This window comes from Bos indicus, chromosome 6 (assembly GCF_029378745.1).
Source record: "Bos indicus isolate NIAB-ARS_2022 breed Sahiwal x Tharparkar chromosome 6, NIAB-ARS_B.indTharparkar_mat_pri_1.0, whole genome shotgun sequence".
In the NCBI taxonomy this organism is placed as follows: domain Eukaryota; kingdom Metazoa; phylum Chordata; class Mammalia; order Artiodactyla; family Bovidae; genus Bos; species Bos indicus.
Window position 1 is genome coordinate 4,879,004 of NC_091765.1, and position 19,830 is coordinate 4,898,833.

At 37.4% G+C, this 19,830-nt stretch overlaps 1 protein-coding gene across 9 annotated transcripts in view; it reads left to right on the forward strand.

Annotated features, from left to right (window-relative positions):
- Nucleotides 1–19,830, forward strand: part of PRDM5 (PR/SET domain 5) — a 255,853-nt gene that overhangs the window by 167,520 nt on the left and 68,503 nt on the right. For 6 of the 9 annotated variants that reach the window (XM_070791013.1, XM_070791012.1, XM_070791014.1 and 3 more), the window contains one exon: nucleotides 10,480–10,565. The exons of the other annotated variants lie outside the window; for them this stretch is intronic. In XM_070791013.1, the coding sequence (XP_070647114.1) occupies nucleotides 10,480–10,565 (86 nt within the window). The remainder of the gene's footprint in view (nucleotides 1–10,479; nucleotides 10,566–19,830) is intronic. 9 annotated transcript variants of the gene reach the window in all.

Here is a 19,830-nt window from a genome sequence, read left to right on the forward strand (position 1 = left end):
CACTGTCTTAGGAAATATTTAATTTTTTGGTAACTATCTGCTATCATCTTAGAAATACAAAGAGTTGGTATATTACGGTTTGATTATGCTTGGATTTTTAGCCACTTTTTCTTCTCTAATAGTTTTTCCAGTGCAATTTAGCATTCTTTGTAGAATACTTCTTCAAAGTTATGAAAACAATAGGTATAACTAATTATAAGTAACTATAAGACAGTGACAATTATTCATAAATAAAAATAGACAAAAAAGACACTTATACACAGATGAAAATTTAAACATGTCTTTTCACATTTTTATAATTAAATAACCTCTGTATGTTGAGAGAGAATTTATTTTGCTATATTTATTTTCTAAGTGGTTAATTACTAATATTAGGCCAAACTAAATATTCTTTTACTTACAGGTAATCTAAGAGTTAGCAGAATAGTTGAGTGTAGAATCTGCATAGGAATAAAATTTCCTCTTCATCCCCATCATACTTCAGAGATTGATGTTGAGAGCTTCAGACTTTTCCTAAGAGATCTTACTCATAGGTAAAATCTTGAGCTGTATGTTTAATTCTTATTCTCTCAGTGTGATTTTGACACTTCAGATAATTTTTGATCAACCACATCTGTGGAATAAACCATTTTCCCTTTATTTGTTGTTGTTGTATTCATCTCTTCCCCCGTTGACTTTGAGCTAGTAACAATCATATATAACAAGTGAGAGAGACATTCATTTTGACTTTGAATAGTAATGTGATTTTTTTTTAACTTTTTTGAAAAAATATCAAAGGCCTTAGTTTTTTTAATGCAAAGATTATAATGCTCATGTCAAAGTCACAGGCATCCTATCTTAATAGGAGGTACATAGGAAAGAGGGAGGGAGTGACAAGTGTCTTGGAATAGAATGTGATGAACAGTTATCAAATGAACAGCACAGTCACAGAGACTCTGGTAAGAGGGATCGTTTAAAATATACCATAATTTATGTAACTCTATTTTTATTATTTCTTTTTTCTTTGCTTTGTTGGGACCCTCAAAAATGAAAGTGGCCTATGCAACAGTTTTCACTGTTGAAACTGTAATTCAGCATCTTTATTGGTAAATTATTAGCTAGTATTATCAATAGCTGCTGCTGTTAAATTTAGAACGCAGCATATTCCTTTAGGAAAACCAAAGGAGACTTTATTTCCTCTGATATATGCTTCTTCCTACCATTGCTACCATGCCAACTCCCCACCCCCACCCCATCCCCCCAAGCAGCTGCTCTCCGTGCTGTTTTTCTGTAGCTCTGAGTTGTGCCTCAGGCCTGAGGAAGGTTTTATATCTTTTATAGATTTTGGATAAGAGAAGAGTTTCTGGGCTTCTTGCTACTCAAAGTTTTATACTCTTGATTCGTCCTTGCTGGCACTGAAACAGGAAATCCCCTCTGTGTGCAGGCACCTAAGGTTTAACTGCTTCATCACTTCATGACCACTGTTTGCAAAGTACGCTCTTAAATACTGGGTTAAATAAAACTTGGGGGAGAAATTCTTAAAAATGGAAAACTACTGGGTAAAAAGATGCATGGTTTTCCACCAAAGTCTGACTCCCTTATAACAAAACCAAATCAGTGGTTACCTTACTTTACTTAGTGACCTTACTGTAAAGTGTCTCATGTATCAGTGTAGAGAATTCACGTAGGAGTTTTTCTTTCTTGGTCAGAACCTTTAAAACTTTCTTAGTGTCTGGATTGTTTCCGATGCTTCTGCTGTTTGTGGAACAACCTGCTTTGCTTCTGGCAGCACTCATGTCAAGGACCTCAGGAAGGTAGGTGTCTTGGACCCTTCAGACAAATCACACAGAATGGGTGACATTTGTATCTGTTTCCTGCCCAAGCCAGGGCTTCTTGAGTAGGAAACCTTTTACTTTTTCTTCCTGGTTAATTGTATTTTTAAAGTATTTGTGAAGTCTTGTCCTTTTTTGTTTTGCATCTCATATCCTATTTTGTTAGCATCAGTAAAACTTTTTGTTTTGCCCTCAACCGATATATAGGTCTGGCTTCTTTTTATTTTGGACTAGAAAGTTAGAACATGGCTCTCCTGTTTAACTTCCTCCCAGTGAACCCCGCCTCACTTGCTTTGCCATCTTTTCAGAAATGAACTGTTGATACTGAAACTGAAGTTTCTTAAGGAAGAAAAAATGCATCTTTTACTTTCTTGAAGTGCTGTAGAAACTTGCATTTTTTAAAAAAAAGACTCGATTTGTTTTGGTTCAGTATTTTGGGACGCAAAGGTCCCCCTCGGTCATCTTTCGATTTTTACATTTTATGGGCCACTTCATTACAAATAGTGAACTCTTTAAACTTTAAAAAGTCCAGCAATCCCACTGCTGGGCATACACACTGAGGAAACCAGAAGGGAAAGAGACACGTGTACCCCAATGTTCATCGCAGCGCTGTTTATAATAGCCAGAACATGGAAGCAACCTAGATGCCCGTCAGCAGATGAATGGATAAGAAAGCTGTGGCACATATACACAATGGAGTATTACTCAGCCATTAAAAAGAATACATTTGAATCAGTTCTAATGAGATGGATGAAACTGGAACCTATTATACAGAGTGAAGTAAGCCAGAAAGAAAAACACCAATACAGTATACTAACACATATATATGGAATTTAGAAAGATGGTAACAATAACCCTGTGTACGAGACAGCAAAAGAGACACTGATGTATAGAACAGTCTTATGGACTCTGTGGGAGAGGGAGAGGGTGGGGAGATTTGGGAGAATGGCATTGAAACATGTATAGTATCGTGTGTGGGACGAGTCACCAGTCCAGGTTTGATGCACGATGCTGGATGCTTGGGGCTGGTGCACTGGGATGACCCAGAGGGAGGGTATGGGGAGGGGGGAGGGAGGAGGGTTCAGGATGGGGAACACAGGTGTGCCTGTGGTGGATTCATTTCGATGTTTGGCAAAACTAATGCAATATTGTGAAGTTTAAAAATAAAATAAAAAAAAAAGAATAATAAAAGAAAGTAGAGTATCTCTAAATACTCAAGGAGTAAATGTCAAGTTCAGATTTGTGTTGTCTTTCTAAGATGACAGTGAAATTCCACAATATTTGATTAATAGCAGCATCCCAGGAGTAACAGTTTGGGGTTCAGTGAAGTGGGGTTTTGTGACTCTTTTGGCTACAGAAAAAAAAAAGTATTTCAGTTCATAGAAAATTGCCAAGAATGAATTTGAGCTACTCCTGTTTCTCAGTGTAGCATTTTACTTCTCTCTATACTGTACTGCTAATTTATTAAATTTCTCCATTGGTTAAAGGGATTAAAATGGTGAAATTGGAAAAGTGCTTGGGTAATGGTTATACAATTCTAATTTTTGGTTTAATTTTCATTTAGAATGAGTCACTTCGATGTTTTGTAACAATTTTGTTAATAGAAATATAAGAAATATAATTCATAAATAGAAAAATAAGCCAATCCTGTGATATTCATGGAAAACAAATAGCAAGTTTTAAAGAATTCCCATATATATATGTTAAAGTTCAACCATGTGGAACCATCTGACAGTATTTTTCATGAAACATACACTTCTGAGGCTTGCTTTCTTCATTTGAAATTGCCATCTCCAAAACTTGATTTTTGTTAGAGAAATAAAAGTAAAAATTAAAATTATGACTCAAAACTCCTTAAACATTATTTAATTCAATTATTTAAATATTATTTAATTTGAATTCATCAAAAATGAGAGTTTGACCTTACTCCATCTTAAATTATATTTTCTCTGTATATATATCTTTTCATGTTTTCAGAGTTATGGGAATTCCTGAAATCTATATAGGTATTAAAAAATATACTGATAAAATAAAAGTTAAAGTTATTAAAATGCTTCCTGGAGATGGTTTATTTTGATTTTAATAAAAATCTCTTAGAACATTTGTTGACGTTTTATGCTTGTTTAAAAATCTCTAAAACTGTGGGGCTCATTAGCTGTACACTTTTTTAAAAAAAACAGTATGGTAAAATATACATAACATAAACTTTATCATTTTAAGCACTTTGTTCTGTACATTTTAATTTTCAGATGTCCAGATTATTAAGTCTTTTGCATTCAATGTGTTTAGTGGCATTAAATAAAATTTGATAAATTTCTGATAGAGTGATCAAGTTCGTGTCTAAATTTAAATCCATGGTCTAAATTTAAGAATATCAAAATATCTAATATAGGTATATTGAAGTTTGCAAGATTTTTATTTACTAACTTTTGTTGCATAAATACAGATCTTTAGAAAGGACTTGTCAAGGTGGACATTGGAGTGATTACGTAGCAGTAGATGGATATTCAGTGATTCGGTGGCTTTAAGGCTTTTCCGTTTATCATGAAGTTTCATACTAACCTGAATTCCCTTCACAGATTTTAAGATTCCATTTTATTTTACTTTTTTTTAACTTTCTATTTTGTATTGAGGTATAGCTAATTAACAGTGTTTTTATACTTTCAGGTGCACATCGAAGGGACTCAGCCATACATATATATGTATCCATTCTTCCCCAAACTCCCCCGTTTTAATATTAGCATGTTAATCCTTTAGTGAGGCCTGGAGTTCTTCTGATGTCTTTATAGCACAAAAAATGGTAAAGTCAATAAATTATAATCCTAATGGCATACATTAAACAAACAACAATGGCATATATTAAACTAGAATCAGATTTTTCCTGTTGTGTTTGACCATATGTGCCAGTGAATGGTTTTGGTCATAGTGTGTTTTCTTTGTTAAAGATGCATGGTAGTGTGTTTGGGGACCAGGCGAGACTCTGGGTACTTCATGTGGCATCCATATGTCCCCTTTTCATTACCACCAGCTGCCTTTGCAAAGCCATCTGCAGTTTTTGGAGTTCTTTTCTAAATATCCACACTCACCCCCTTTGTGTATTTCAAGTACTTTTAGGCTACGTCCATCTCAGATGTGGCAGCAGTGGGAATTTGGGGGAACCCATTTCAAGTCCAGTAAGTTAAAAAGCTTGTAATTCTACAATAAATAGTTACAGAAAAAGTCACTTAAATTGGCATCAAGAAATTACATTCAGTTCTTTTACCTTTCCTAATGACCTTTCCTAAGTTCTTTGCCTGTCCTCACCTACCAGAGGTCTTTCTTCAATCCATCACCTTGTTTTATTTTCTTCTTACAGTGTCAGTATCTGAAATTATCTTGTTTTTTCTTTACCATTTTCTTGTCTTATTACACTAGTAAAATTGAAGAGGCAGTGATTTTGTGAATATATTCGCAACTGTGTTCTTAAAGCCCAGGGCAGTAAATAGAAGATGGTGTGTGCTCAAAAAATGTCTATTTAATGAATGAATAAATTAGCTTCCAGGATTATCTACTTTGTGACACCTGTTCAAGTCAACTTAAAATCAACCTTCTACAGTTGTCATCATGTTTGTTTGTGTTCCTTGATGTGTTTGAAGAAAACAGAAGTGGACTTTAATGATATTCAGTGTCAGAATAATTTAAAGAAGCAAAATGCAAAACGCTCATCTATTTTCCTTAGTTAAGTGAAAACATTTTGCTGTTAGATATGCTTCAGTATTATTCATGCTACTACGCTCATTGAATCTTAGCTATTGGTAGCTAAGTCTCATAATGTAGTATGGGATGTTTGCCAATACTATTTTTCCTTTCTAAATGTTGAAGGTAGTTACTTAAATGTGGTTCTCAAGGCGTAGTTCAATATTATGTCAGTATGTGCATCCACTTGGGATCTGCTTTGAGATATAACATGCATTCCTAGCCTGCCCCTGACTTTTTCCTGATGAGCTTTGATAACTAAAGGAATGCCTCAATCTCCCAGTCAGAAAGATCTGGTCAATGTCAGCTGTAATTGCAAGAAGCAGAGTTTTTGACAGTAACTTTAGAAACTCTAACCTCATTTATATAAAAACTAGCCATATTATTAATTTATGTGATGGTCTAAGGGTTAAATATTAAGCATTAAAATTCTGATTCTACCGTTTAACAGCTGTGTCATCATGAACAAATCACTTATCTTCCCTGTGCCTTACTTTCCTCACTTGTAAACTCAAGCTATGAATTCCTAGATCATAATGTTGTTACAAGAAATAAAATTACTAATTTACCTCAAGTGTTCTGAACAGTATGTTTCAACCATTACTTTTCGATTTAGGTTGGTTTTTAGCTCAGTTTTTTTTTTTTAGCTAAGTTTCAGATGAACTAATTTTCATGTTAGTGAGAATTTGAACATTGCTATTAACTTATGCAAAATGTGAACAGTCAGTCTTCAAATCTACTAGAGATGTTTAAAAATAATCATTGTTTGGATTCACATCATATTGTACGTCAGAGCTTATATACTGGCAGTGATAATGTAAGAAAGAAAGATCTATATTCTTAGAGTTAACCAAAATTGAAGGATAATTTCCACTCACACCATAATAATTTTATGTGTAGACAAAAATATTTCCTGGAAACATACTCATCACAGTACTTGCAATAATGACAGAAAATATCACATGCATAATGTGAAAAAAACAAAACCTAGAAATAACAGCTTGTCTTTAATTTGAAAGTTAGACAAATGGCTTTAATATTTAGCAGCATGTTGGCTTGTACAGGTAACATTCAGCTTCTGATTGTATGAGAGAGCAGATAGCTTTGTTCATGGAGTCTGAGAGAGGCAGGATTGCTTTAAACATGCTCCAACCAAAAGGGTGACAGCTTAATGTAGTCTGTCAAGGCTGATTCTCAAACCACACACTCTGGTTTTTAAATGAATTTATCAAAGCCATTTACCCAGTGACAGCCTTTAAAACTGGAGTTAAACCCTGGGGTGGTAGAATGAGTGGAGTGGAACTTACTCTGTACCCAGACCTGTCAGCTCAACATTGCAGGATCTCAGGGTTGGAAGGAGGTAGAAACACTGATAGTCTAGAGTACTGGTTTCTCTTCTGAGCATTCTACTTAGGTCTCAGGGACAGCAGACAGAGAGACATCAATAATGATAATAATTGCCTCCATTATGAACAAGGTGATTCTATGAGTTTGCTAGTACTGCTGTAACAAAGCACCGCAAACTGAGTGGCTTAAACAACAAAAATGTATTGTCTAATACCTTCTGTTATGGAGGCTAGAAGGCTGAGATCAAGGCATTGGCATGACCTCACTCCCTCTGAAGGCACCAGGGAAGCATCTGCTCCAGGATTTTCTTTTGGCAGTTCTGCTGCGGCAGCGTAACTCCACTCTTCACAGGGCCTTCTCCCTGTGTCTCTGTCTCTTCATGGGTATGTTCTTGTATGGACACCAGTCACATAAGGTTAGGGATAACACAACTCTAGTGACATTTGCAACAGCCTTATTTCCAGATAAGGTCGTTCTGAGGTGCTGGAATTAGGACTTTAATATGTGCATTTTTTTTTTTTGGAGGAGGGGAGCACAGTTCAATCCGAAATAGGTGGCCATACATTTTTATTGTCCCAACTGGATCAATTGTGTCAGTGAAAAGGAGTGCTATTAATAGTTGTTCCATGTTTGCCGACACAGAGAATGCCTTAAACAAACATGAATGTTTGGTCAGAATATCTTGGAGATAGGTAAAGTTTATTCCATTTTTCAGAGGTTCACTAAGGTTGCATGGCTTCCCCAGAGTTACACCTAGAAGAGGATGAGCAGTATTCAGACTCAGAACAATCAGACTATAGAAGAGGAGAAAAAGCTCATGTCTGTAGTGGAAACTTCTGCGTTATGACACCAGTTAAAATAGGGAATTAACTTGTTTTGCCCCATTCTCTAAAATTTCTTAGCATTTGTTATCTCATTTTCCTTGCTTAATCAATTTTGGCTGTCATGAAAGAAAATAATAATTTGATGTGTTTCATTAAGTTTAATTCACATAACCAACAACTATAAATCTTTGATTCTTTCATATTTTTCTGGCTATTCTATTTGTATTTGGAGAGCAATCACACACATAAAGTTCTGTCTTTGATACAAAGAGAATAGCTATGAATATTAAGTTAATTTATGATTGCTAAAAATTTCTGAAACATCTTTACCAACAATTTTACTGTTTATCATGCTTTATCTGTAATCTAGATTAATTTAATTGTTAATAGATAAGGAAATATTTTAGCACTCTTCTTAAGAAAATTGAAAATCTAAAATGTAAAAGATTTTACATTGAAAATATAAAAAGTTACTTCCTTTTCATACTTTCTGAAGAAGGAAATAAAATTATCTGGACTTCTGTGATATAGGAGTTACCTCCATGAGTTACCTCCATGAGCATTAGCAACTTGCTCTTTTCTTCTAGTCTTTTTTCAGTGAGTTTGCATTGTTAAAGTTCAGTGATTACAAAATCAATAAATGATAATTTCTGTTATTACTTCTGTCACTGATGCTCTTACTATTATGGCTGATGCTATGAATATTTTTTTCATTCTTGTTGTTGAAAAAAAAATTTACAAATATCAGAGAACTGAAAATAATAAAACTTAAGAGATTAGATGTAGGGAGAAGTAAGTAAAAAATGGCTATTTAAGTTTCTCATTTGGTAAGTGGATGAATGTGGTATAACTAATCAGGACAGGACACACAGGACACACAGTGGCGGAGGATAAAGTTCATTAATGCTGAATTTTAATTGTTGGTGAAATATACAAATGAAGGTACCCAATGGGTATACAGATAGCTCAAGATAGGAGCTCAACAGAGATCTGGAATGAAGATAAACATATGCTATCATTTTAGGGTTAAAATAGGATTATCTTTTCCTAGTTGTTCAAATAAATTGGACCCTACTAAGTCTTTTTTTGTGTGTGTGTATGAAAAGCCACACCTACCCAGGTTCACAGCCATAATAAAGTCAAGAACTCTCAGTCAATTTACTTAGTGCAAAAGTTGATTTTGTCTCCCAGAAAAAAATTGGTAAGCCTAGATAGTTTGTTGAGTTCTGTTCCAGTCTGTGCCGCCTTTGTTATTTTTAGGTTTTTCTTTCTTCCTCCTCGAGTGGTTGTCATTGTTTCACACTGTCCACTTGAGAGAGAGTTCAGAGGGAGTGTCCTGGGTCTGTCTCAAGGAGAGGCTGGGGAGCTGCTGAGCTGGAGACTCTGCCCCAGTTATTTGCCAGTGACGTTACTGTCGACAAGGGTTCAGAGAGCAGGGCGAGTCCCCCTGTGCCTCAGGGCCTCCAGTCCCAGGAACGTGGCTGGACACTTTGTAAAGCAACTGGGCAGAGGTCAGGCAAGGCCGTGACGAGAAGGGACCATTGGTTTAAGCCCCAAGAAGCTCATTGTCGACCTGGTGGACATGTTCACTGGCGTGACTCAAGTAGTCTGTGCTTGAATGAGACTGAGTGAGAAGAGAATCTAATGGGATGTAAGGGAGCAGAGGACCAGCATACTGCTTGTCCAAAGGCCTGTCTCTGAGGGGGAAGGGGAGACAGAAATTTTACATGTGCTGAAGGCACATGTTTTATTGTATTGATGTCTGCTTGCAGCTGGGATCTAGCATCCTGTCATGTAAGTACATTCTCATTTCTTCATACTAGTGATTTTGAGTTCCTGTCCATTCTGAATAACTAAGCTTTGACAAGTGAGTAGCTTCACATTCGTCCTGGAGATTAAATTTTGTCATATTTTTTATTTTATTGTTTACAGTAAAACTTTTTAGAAATTGTGATGTGGATGAGTATGCTTGCTTGTTTTAAAAAAAATGGGTTTAGCTGTTTTCTAGATATAACCTCTTCTCACTTGTAATAGAAAGTATGAATCACTTATTATTTAGTTTAACCAGTTCTGTTTAACATATATCAGATTTATTAAATCCTTTTAAAACTCATAACCTTATTGAGGTAGACTATGAAATCTTTTTTAAAAAACAAAGTATCAGTGAAACAAAGATCCCTATTATGTTCAGTACAGAGTGCATTGATGCAAAATCTTTTTAACAAATTCTTACAATTAGGAGATTTAATTTGGTCTGAAATATTAAAAGGAAAGGGCTTTCCTGGTGGCACTAGTGCTAAAGAACCTTCCTGCCAGTGCAGGAGATGTAAAAGATGCAGGTTCGATCCCTGGGTCAGGAAGATCCCTTGGAGGAGGGCACGGCAACTCACTCCAGTATTCTTGCCTGGAGAATCCTGGGCTCCCAAGGAGAATCCCAGGCTCCCGAGGAGCCTGGTGGGCTACCATCCATGGGGTCACAAGGAGTCAGGCTTGACTGAAGTGACTTAGCAAAGGGAGTGAGCCTGCTGCTGGTAAATGTGGCTGGTATCTGAGTGCAAGAAGTGCTCCGGGCTCACTGCCTCTCCACAGGAGGGACAGCTCTTCCTCTGCCCTGAAGTGCCCCTGGGGTCGCCTGGCCCTGCCTGAGTCTCTTCTTGGCCATGCACTAGTGTTTGCGAAGGCCTGGTGCAGGAGGAGTGATAGTACGTGCCTGCTTTGCTGCTGTAGACTTTTCTGACAGGAAGCCTGCCTTTATCTTGTAGGTGAGCGTCCCTATCAGTGCCCTTACTGTGAGAAAGGATTCAGTAAAAATGACGGCCTGAAGATGCACATTCGTACTCACACCAGGGTAAGAATATTCTATCTCATTTCTTAAAAGATCCACACTTACTTTAAAGATATTTAACTTTACCTGAGAAAGCAAAGGTGGTAGATCTGAAACTTTATGTTTGTGGTGAATATTTAAGGATATCTTTTTTTTTTTTTAAAGACATAACAATGAAAGACACAAAAATCCAAATCCCCAGAGCCTTCCCATTCTTTAAATTGTGAACTAGTTCTTAGGAGTAACAGGAGTTACGACTGTCAAACAGCCAAGTAAGTGAATGTAGCCAAGTATTTGCCAGAAATGCAGATGCCAGCCCTTCCCAAACAGAGGTGCACCTGTCAGCCTGTGACCGTTAATTAATGTATGTGAGCAAGTATATTTGCAAGAAAGACGTTGAAGACAATTTGAATTATCCTGGGAGGTGGCAGACAAGGAAGCTCCTGTCTCTGCAGGGTGTGCCCGGTGCTGTCCTTCGTTCTTTTTCCAAGGGTGCCCTTTGTGTCTCTGCTGTCAGCACCTCTCCCTGATCATTGTCATTCTGTGATATACAGCTTTTTCAGACCCCAGCCTCTGCATCACATGCTAGAAAAAAATGGGAGCAGCTCACCCTCTGTCTAGCTGCCTTTCTTAGCTCACTCTTCAGTTTAGGACACCAGCTTTACATGGACTTCCCACTTGAACATTTGATGTTGTTTTTAAATAGCTCTTCTTGATTGTGCTCTATCCATCTTTTTCACTGCATTACCTTTCACACAGTTCTTTTCAGTTCGGCCTTTTAAAAGTCTTATGGTCTGTATGTAACTGCCAATTTTTTTCTGATTTTGAGAGATGTGCCTAATCCCCTTAAGAGCAGTTCCAATTTAGGCTTCGCCTGAATTCATTTTTTACCTTAGCTGTAAAATAAGAACTTTAGAGGAAACAAATAATGATATCCTTGCCAGTGTAATAATATTCCAGCTTTCCACTTTAGTTCTGTAGGCTATAAAAGATAACCTCTGAGGTCCTGTTAAGAAAACACTCCTCTTGTGTTCATGGTGGAGAAGGTAAGCAGCTTCTGTGCTCACTAGAGTAAATCCACATTGGGTTTCTCATTCTGATTTAAAATACAGTACTCATATTATGTGGATATTTGGAACTGGAGTAACTGCTAAGTACTTCATAGACAGTGAAGGGTTAGATAAATATTACTCCTCTTAATATGGCTTATGTACATATTCAACTATTTATTACAGAGTGAGCACTATTAAAGAGGTTTAATGTTGTTTAGGAGGTTATTCTGTGTACGTGTAGTTGTTACAATAGTGCCAATAATGTGTTTTAGACCAGAGCAAAAGAGTGCTAATTCCTTTTATCAAAACCAATGATGTTAACCAAAACCTGGGCCTTATGAGTGCATGTTAAACTGTTTTACAGAGTTATACCTCAGAAAAGGATGTTTGGATTCAGGGGAAAAATACCTTTTGGGTGTTCTCAAGAATGGGCAATATTTCCAATTTAAATAATATGGTTTTTACTTTGTTTATTCATGAAAATAATACTAATAGTTAAATACAAAGGCCAGTAATCACATGTCAGGTACTGTATTTTAGATGTTCAGGTTTATTGATTCACGTAAGCCTCACAACAGTTCGTGAATGCATTCAACCTCAATGAGGTAGGTATTATTGTGATCTGTTCTTTTTTAAATATGTTTATTTTTAATTGAATGATAATTGCATTACAGTGTTGCATTGATTTCTGCCAAACATGAATCAGCCATAGGTTTACCCATGTCCCCTCTCACTTGAACCTCCCTCCCACCTGCCTCCCTACCCTAACCTTCTAGGTTGTTACTGAGCCCGGTTTGAGTTCCTGAGGCATACAGCAAATTCGCATTGTCTGTCTGCTTTCAGTTCAGTTCAGTTCAGTCACTCAGTCGTGTCCAACTCTTTGTGACCCCATGAATTGCAGCACACCAGGCCTCCCTGTCCATCACCAACTCCTGAATTTCACCCAGACTCACATTCATCGAGTCAGTGATGCCTTCCAGCCATCTCATCCTCTGTCGTCCCCTTCTCCTCCTGCCCCCAATCCCTCCCAGCATCAGGATCTTTTCCAATGAGTCAGCTCTTCCCATGAGGTGGCCAAAGTACTGGAGTTTCAGCTTCAGCATCATTCCTTCCAAAGAAATCCCAGGGCTGATCTCCTTCAGAATTGACTGGTTGAATCTCCTTGCAGTCCAAGGGACTCTCAAGAGTCTTCTCCAACACCACAGTTCTAGTAAAGTATGTTTCCGCGTTACTCTCTCTACCTCCCACCCTCTCCTTCTTCCCTGCCCACCTGTGTCCATGGGTCTGTTCTCAGTGTCTGTGTCTCCACTGCTGCTCTGCAAATAGGTTCATTAGTACCATTTCTCAGGATCCCATGTCTATATGCATTACTATACGATAATTGGTTTTCTCTTTCTGACTTACTTCCTTTTGTTTAATAGGCTCTAGGTTCATCCACCCCATTAGGACAGACACAAATGCCTTCCTTTTTATGGCAGGGTGATATTCCATTGTATATATGTACCACAGCTTCCTTATCTATTTGTCTGCCAATGGACATCTAGGTTGCTTCCATGTCCTAGCTATTGTAAATAGAGTTGCAGTGAACATTGGGTTATATGTGTCTTTTTCAATTTTGGTTTCCTCAGGGTATATGCCTAGTAGTGGGATGCCTAGTAGTATATGCCTAGCTGGATCATATGGTGGTTTTATTCCTAATTTTTTAAGGAATTGCCATTTTTTAAGAGTTGCTAACTGCTCTCCTTAGTGGCTCTATCAATTTACATTCCCACCACAGTGTAGGAGGGTTCCCTTTGCTCTACACCATCTCCAGCATTTATTGTTTGTAGACTTTATGATGATGGCCATTCTGACCATTGTGAGGTGATAGCTCATTGTAAATTTGATTGGCACTTCTCTTAATATTGAGTGATGTTGAGCATCTTTTCATGTGTTTGTTAGCCATCTGTATGTGTTCTTTGGAGAAATGTCTGTTTAGGTCTTTTGCCCGTTTTTTGATTGGTTGTTTTTTTTTCTGGTATTGAGTTGTATGAGCTGATTGTATATTTTGGAAATTAATCCTTTGTCAGTTGTTTCATGTGCTATTATTGCTCCCATTCTGAGGGTTGTGTTTATTCCTTGTTTATAGTTTGCTTTGCTGTGCAAATCTTTTAAATTTAATTAGGTCCCATTTGTTTACTTTTGTGTTTATTTCCATTACTCAAGGAGGTGAATCATAGAGGATCTTGCTGTGATTTATGTCATCGAGTGTTCTGCCTGTGTTTTCCTCTAGGAGTCTTATAGTTTATGGCCTTACGTTTAGGTCTTTAATGTGTTTTAAGTTTATCTTTGTGTGTGGCATTAGGAAGTGTTCTAATTTCATTCTTTAACATGTAGCTGTCCAGTTTTCCCAGCACTGTCTACTAAAGAGGCTGTCTTTACCCCATTGTATATTCTTGGCTCCTTTGTCAAGAATAAGGTACCCATAGGTGCTTGTGTTTATCTCTGGGCTTTCGATCTTGTTCCATTGGTTTCTGTTTTTGTCCCAGTACCATACTGTCTTGATGACTACAGCTTTGTAGTATAGTGTAAAGACAGGAAGGTTGATTCATCCAGCTTCATTCTTCTTTCTCAAAATTGCTTTGGCTATCCGGGATCTTTTGCGTTTCCATATGAATTGTGAAATATATTGTTCTAGTTCTGTGAAAAATGCCATGGGTAATTTGATAGGGATTGCATTGAACCTGTAGATTACATTTGGCAGGATAGTCATTTTCACAGTATTAATTCTTCAACCCAGGAACCTGAAATCTCTCTCCGTCTATTTATGTTGTCTTTATTTCATCAGTGTCTTATAGTTTTCTGTTTACAGCACTTTTGTCTCCTTAGGGAGGTTTATTCCTAGGTATTTTATTCTTTTTGTTGCAATGGTAAATGGTATTGATTCCTTAATTTCTCTTTCTCATATTTTATTGTTAGTGTATAGGAATGCAAGTGATTTCTGTGTATTGGTTTTGTATCCTGCCACTTTGCTAAATTCACTGATTAGCTCTCGTAATTTTCTGATGGTATCTTAAGGGTTTTCTATATGTACTATCATATCAGCTGCATACGGTAAGAGCTTTACTTCTTCTTTTCTAATCTGGATTCCTTTTGTTTGTTTTCCTTCTCTAATTGCCATAGCTGCTGCTGCTGCTGCTAAGTTGCATCAGTTGTGTCTGACTCTGTGCGACCCCATAGACAGAAGCCCACCAGGCTCAGTCCCTGGGATTCTCTACGCAAGAATACTGGAGTGGGTTGCCATTTCCTTCTCCAATGCATGCATGCATGCTAAGTCGCTTCAGTCGTGTCCGACTCTGTGCGACCCCATAGACGGCAGCCCACCAGGCTCGGTCCCTGGGATTCTCTAGGCAAGAATACTGGAGTGGGTTGCCATTTCCTTCTCCAATTGCCATAGCTAGGACTTCCAAAACTATGACATATAATAGTATAAGAGTTGGCACCCTTGTCTTGTTCATGATCTTAGAGGGAATGCTTTCAGTTTTTCACCATTGAGAATAATGTTTGCTATGGGGTTATCATAGATGGTCTTTATTATATTGAGCTAAGTTCCTTCTATACCCATTTTTGAACAGTTTTTTTTTTTTTTATCATGTATGAGTATTGAATTTTGTCAAAACTTTTTCTGCATCTGTTGAGATTATCATATGGTTTTTATCTTTCAGTTTGTTAATATGGTGTATCACATTGATTGATTTGCATATATTTAAGAATCCTTGCATCACTGGGATAAACCCAACTTAATCATGGTGTGTGATCTTTTTAATGTGTTGTTGAATTCTGTTTGCTAGAATTTTGTTGAGAATTTTTGCCTATATGTACATCAGTGATATTGGCCTATCATTTTCTTGTTTTCTGTTGTCTTTGTCTGGTTTTGGAATCAGGGTGATGGTGGCCTCATCAAATGAGTTTAGAAGTGTTCCTTCTTCTGCAATTTTGGAAGAGCTTTAGAAGGATAGGGATTAGTTCTTCTCTAAATGTTTGATAGACTTCACCTGTTAAGCCGTCTGACCCTGGGCTGCTTTTTTGGGGGAAATTTTTTTTTTATCACATTTCAATTTCTGTGCTTGTTACTGGATTGTTAATAATTTCTATTTTTTCCTGGTTCAGTCTGGGAAGATAGAACTTTTCTAAGAATCTGTCCTTTTTTCCTAAGTTGTACATTTTATTGACATATAGTTGTTTGTAATAGTCTCTTATGCTCCTTGGTATTTCTGTGTTGTCTGTTGTAACCTCTCCTTTTTCATTTTTAGTTTTGTTGATTTCATTCTTCTCTTTTTTTTTCCTGATGAGTCTGGCTAATGGTTTGTCTTTTTTTTTTTTTATCTTCTCAAAGAATCAGCTGTTTGTTTTCTTAACCTTTACTGTGTTTCCTTCATTTATTTTTCATTTATTTCTTCTCTGATCTTTATGATTTCTTTCCTTCTACTAACTGGGTTTTTTGTTGTTTTTGTTGTTCTTTTTCCAGTTATTTTATATGTCAAGTTAGGTTGTCTGACGTTTTTCTTGTTTCTTGAGGTAGGATTGTATTGCTATAAACTTCCCTCTTAGAACTGCTTTTGCTGCATCCAGTAGTTTGAGTTGTTGTGTTTTCATTGTCATTTGTTCTAGGAATTTGTTGATTTCTCCTGATTTCTTCAGTAACCTGTTCATTATTTAGAAACATACTGCTTAATCTCCATGTGTTTGTGTTTTTTGTAGTTTTTTCCGCTGTGATTGATATCTAGTCTCATAGTGTTGTGGTCAGAAAAGATGATTGATATGATTTCATTTTTTTTTTAATTTACTGAGGTTTGATTTGTGACACAAGATATGGTCTGTCCTGGAGAATGTTCCATGTATACTTGAGAAGAAAGTGTGTGTGTTCTTCTGCATTTGGGTGAAAAGTCCATAAGACATCAATTAGGTCCATTTGGTCTAGTGTTTCATTTCAGGTTTGTGTTTCTTTATTAATTTTCTGTTTTGATGATCTGTCCATTGGTGTGAGTGGGGTGTTAAAGTCCCCTGCTATTATTTTATTGCTGTCAATTTCCCCCTTTATGTCTGTTAGTGTTTGCCTTATGTATTGAGGTGCTCCTGTGTTGGGTGCACAGATATTTACAATTGTTATCTCTTCTTGGATCGTTCCCTTGATCATTAGGTAGTGCCCTTCTTTATCTCTTAATAATATTCTTTATTTTAAAGTCTATATTGTCTAAAGTGAGAATTGCCACTCCAGCTTTCTTTTGATTTCCATTTGCATAGAATATCTTTCTCCATCCTTTTGCTCTCAGTCTATATGTGTCTCTGGGTCTGAAGTGGATCTCTTGTAGACAGCATATGTATAGGTCTTGTTTTTGTATACATTCAGCCAATCTGTGTCTTTTGGAGTGTTTAATCCATTTACATTTAAAGTAATTATGTATGTTCCTATTGGCATTTTCTTAATTGCTTTGGCGTTGTCTTTGAGGGTCTTTCCTTTCTCTTGTGTTTATTGCCTATATAAGTCCCTTTAATATTTGTAGTAAAGCTGGTTTGGTGGTCCTAAATTCTCTTAATTTTTGCTGGTCTGTAAAGCTTGTGATTTCTCCATCAATTCTGAATGAGATCCTTGCTGGGTAGAGTAATCTTGGTTGTAGACTTTTCCCTTTCTGTACTTTAAATATATCCTGACATTCCCTTCTGGCCCGCAGAGTTTCTGCTGAAAGAGCAACTGTTAATCATATGGGTTTTCCCTTGTATGTTACTTGTTGCATTTCCCTTGCTGTTTTTAATATTCTCTTTTTGTGTTTAATCTCTGTTATCTTGATGAGTATGTGTTCTGACATGTTTCTCCTTGGGTTTATCCTGTAGGGGACTCTCTGCACTTCTTGTCTTGGACTTGACTGTATTTCCTTTCTCATGCTGGGGAAGTTTTCACTATAATCTCTCCAGAAATTTTCTCAGTGCCTTTCTGTTTCTCTTCGTCCTCTGGGACCCCTATAATTCAAATGTTGGTGTGATTAAAGTTGTCCAAGAGGTCTCTGAGGCTGTCATTGATTCTTTTTATTCTTCTTTTATTCTGCTCTTCAAGGATTATTTCCATCATCCTGTCTTCCAGCTTACTTATCTATTCTTCGGCTTCTGTTAATCTACTATTGATTCCTTCCAGAGTATTTTTAATTTCAGTAACTGAGTTATTCATCTGTTTGTTTATTCTTTATTTCTTCTGTGTCCTTGGTAATTGTGTTAATTGTGTTGATTGCTTCTTGCATTTTCTCCATTCTATATTTTACTATCATTACTCTGAATTCTTTTTCAGATAGTTTGCCTATTTCCTCTTTGGTTGCTCTTGAGTGTTTTGAGTTTGTTCAATCATTTGCACAATAATTCTTTGCCTTTTCATTTTCTAAAACATGTATTGTGTCTAAGATCTTTCCTCAGGCTTTGAAGTTGGATCCTTTCTTCCTTTTGGTTTCTGCTCTTGGTGGGTAGGGTTGGTCCAGTGGTTTGTGTAGGTTTTTGTTGGGTGTGACTTGTGCTCTGTTGGGAGGAGGTAAGCTTCCCCCAACTCTGGTGGGCACAAATATGAGGTGGTAATCCCTTGTGCCTAGGGTAGGGGTCTTCTGCCTCAGTTATCCTATCTTCTGCCTCCGTTATTCTACTGTTGGCCCCCTCCAGAGTGTTTTTGATCTTATTTATTGCAGTATTCATTATATATTGACTCTTTTTTATTTCTTCTAGGTCCTTGTTAAACCTTCCTTGCATCTTCTCGATCCTTGTCTCCAGGCTATTTATCTGTAACTCCAATTTGTTTTGAAGATTTTGGATCATTTTCACTATCATTTTTCATAATTCTTTATCAGGTAGATTCCCTATCTCTTCCTCTTTTCTTTGGTTTGGTGGGCATTTATCCTGTTCCTTTACCTGTTGGGTATTTCTCTGCCTCTTCATCTTGTTTATATTGCTGTGTTTGCGGTGGCCTTTCTGTATTCTGGCAGTTTGTGGAGTTCTCTTTATTGTGGAGTTTCCTCGCTGTGGGTTTGGACAGGTGGCTTGTCAAGGTTTCCTGGTTAGGGAAGCTTTTGTTGGTGTTCTGGTGGGTGGAGCTGGATTTCTTCTCTCTGGAGTGCAGTGAAGTGTCCAGTAATGAGTTATGAGATGTCAGTGGATTCCGAGTGACTTTCGGCAGCCTGTATATTGAAGCTCAGGGCTATGTTCCTGTGTTTCTGGAGAATTTGTGTGGTATGTCTTGCTCTGGAACTTGTTGGCCCTTGGGTGGTGCTTGGTTTCAGTGTAGGTATGGAGTCGTTTGATGAGCTCCTGTTGATTAATGTTCTCTGGAGTCAGGAGTTCTCTGGTGTTCTTCAGGATTTGGACTTAAGCCTCCTGCTTCTGGTTTTCAGTCTTATTCTTACAGTAGCCTCAAGACTTCTCCATCAATACAGCACCAATGATAAAAAATCTAGGTTAAAGATGATAAGTTTCTCCACAGTGAGGGACACCTGGAGAGGTTCACAGAGTTACATGGAGAAGAGAAGAGGGAGGAAGGAGACAGAGGTGACCAGGAGGATAAAGGGGGGAATTAAAAGGGGAGAGAGCAAGCTAGCCAGTAATCACTTCCTTATGTGTGCTCCACAGTCTGGACCGCTCAGAGATGTTCACAGAGTTATACAGAGAAGAGAAGAGGGAGGAAGGAGACAGAGGTGGCCAGGAGGATAAAGGGGGGATGAAAAGGAGACAGACAGATCCAGCCCGTAATCAGTTCCCTGTGTTCTCCACAGACTGGAACACACAAAGAGATTCACAGAGTTGGGTAGAGAAGGAAAGGGGGAGGGGAGAGATAGAGGTGACCTGGTGGAGAAAAAGGCGAGTCCAAAGGGGAACAGAGCAGTCATGCCAGTAATCTTGCTCCCAAGTAAAAATGGGTACTGAAGATTGGGTTCTTAAAGGTACAGAATTGATAACAAATACCAGAAAGCAAAGATTAAAAATCTAGAGTACAGGCTGGATTCTCAAAAATACAATATTAAAGAAAAAAAAGTGCTATAGCAGGACTGTTGACAGAGTGTGTGTCCATAGACTCCTTCATCATACCAGGACAGAAAACCTTTAGAATGCGTCTTGATAGGAAGAAGTAGCTGATCTTATATAGATCACTACAAAACAAACACAGCAAGAAACGAGCAGATGGTGCAGAATTAAGAATCAGGATGATTAATAAAAGGTCTATAAAGGAT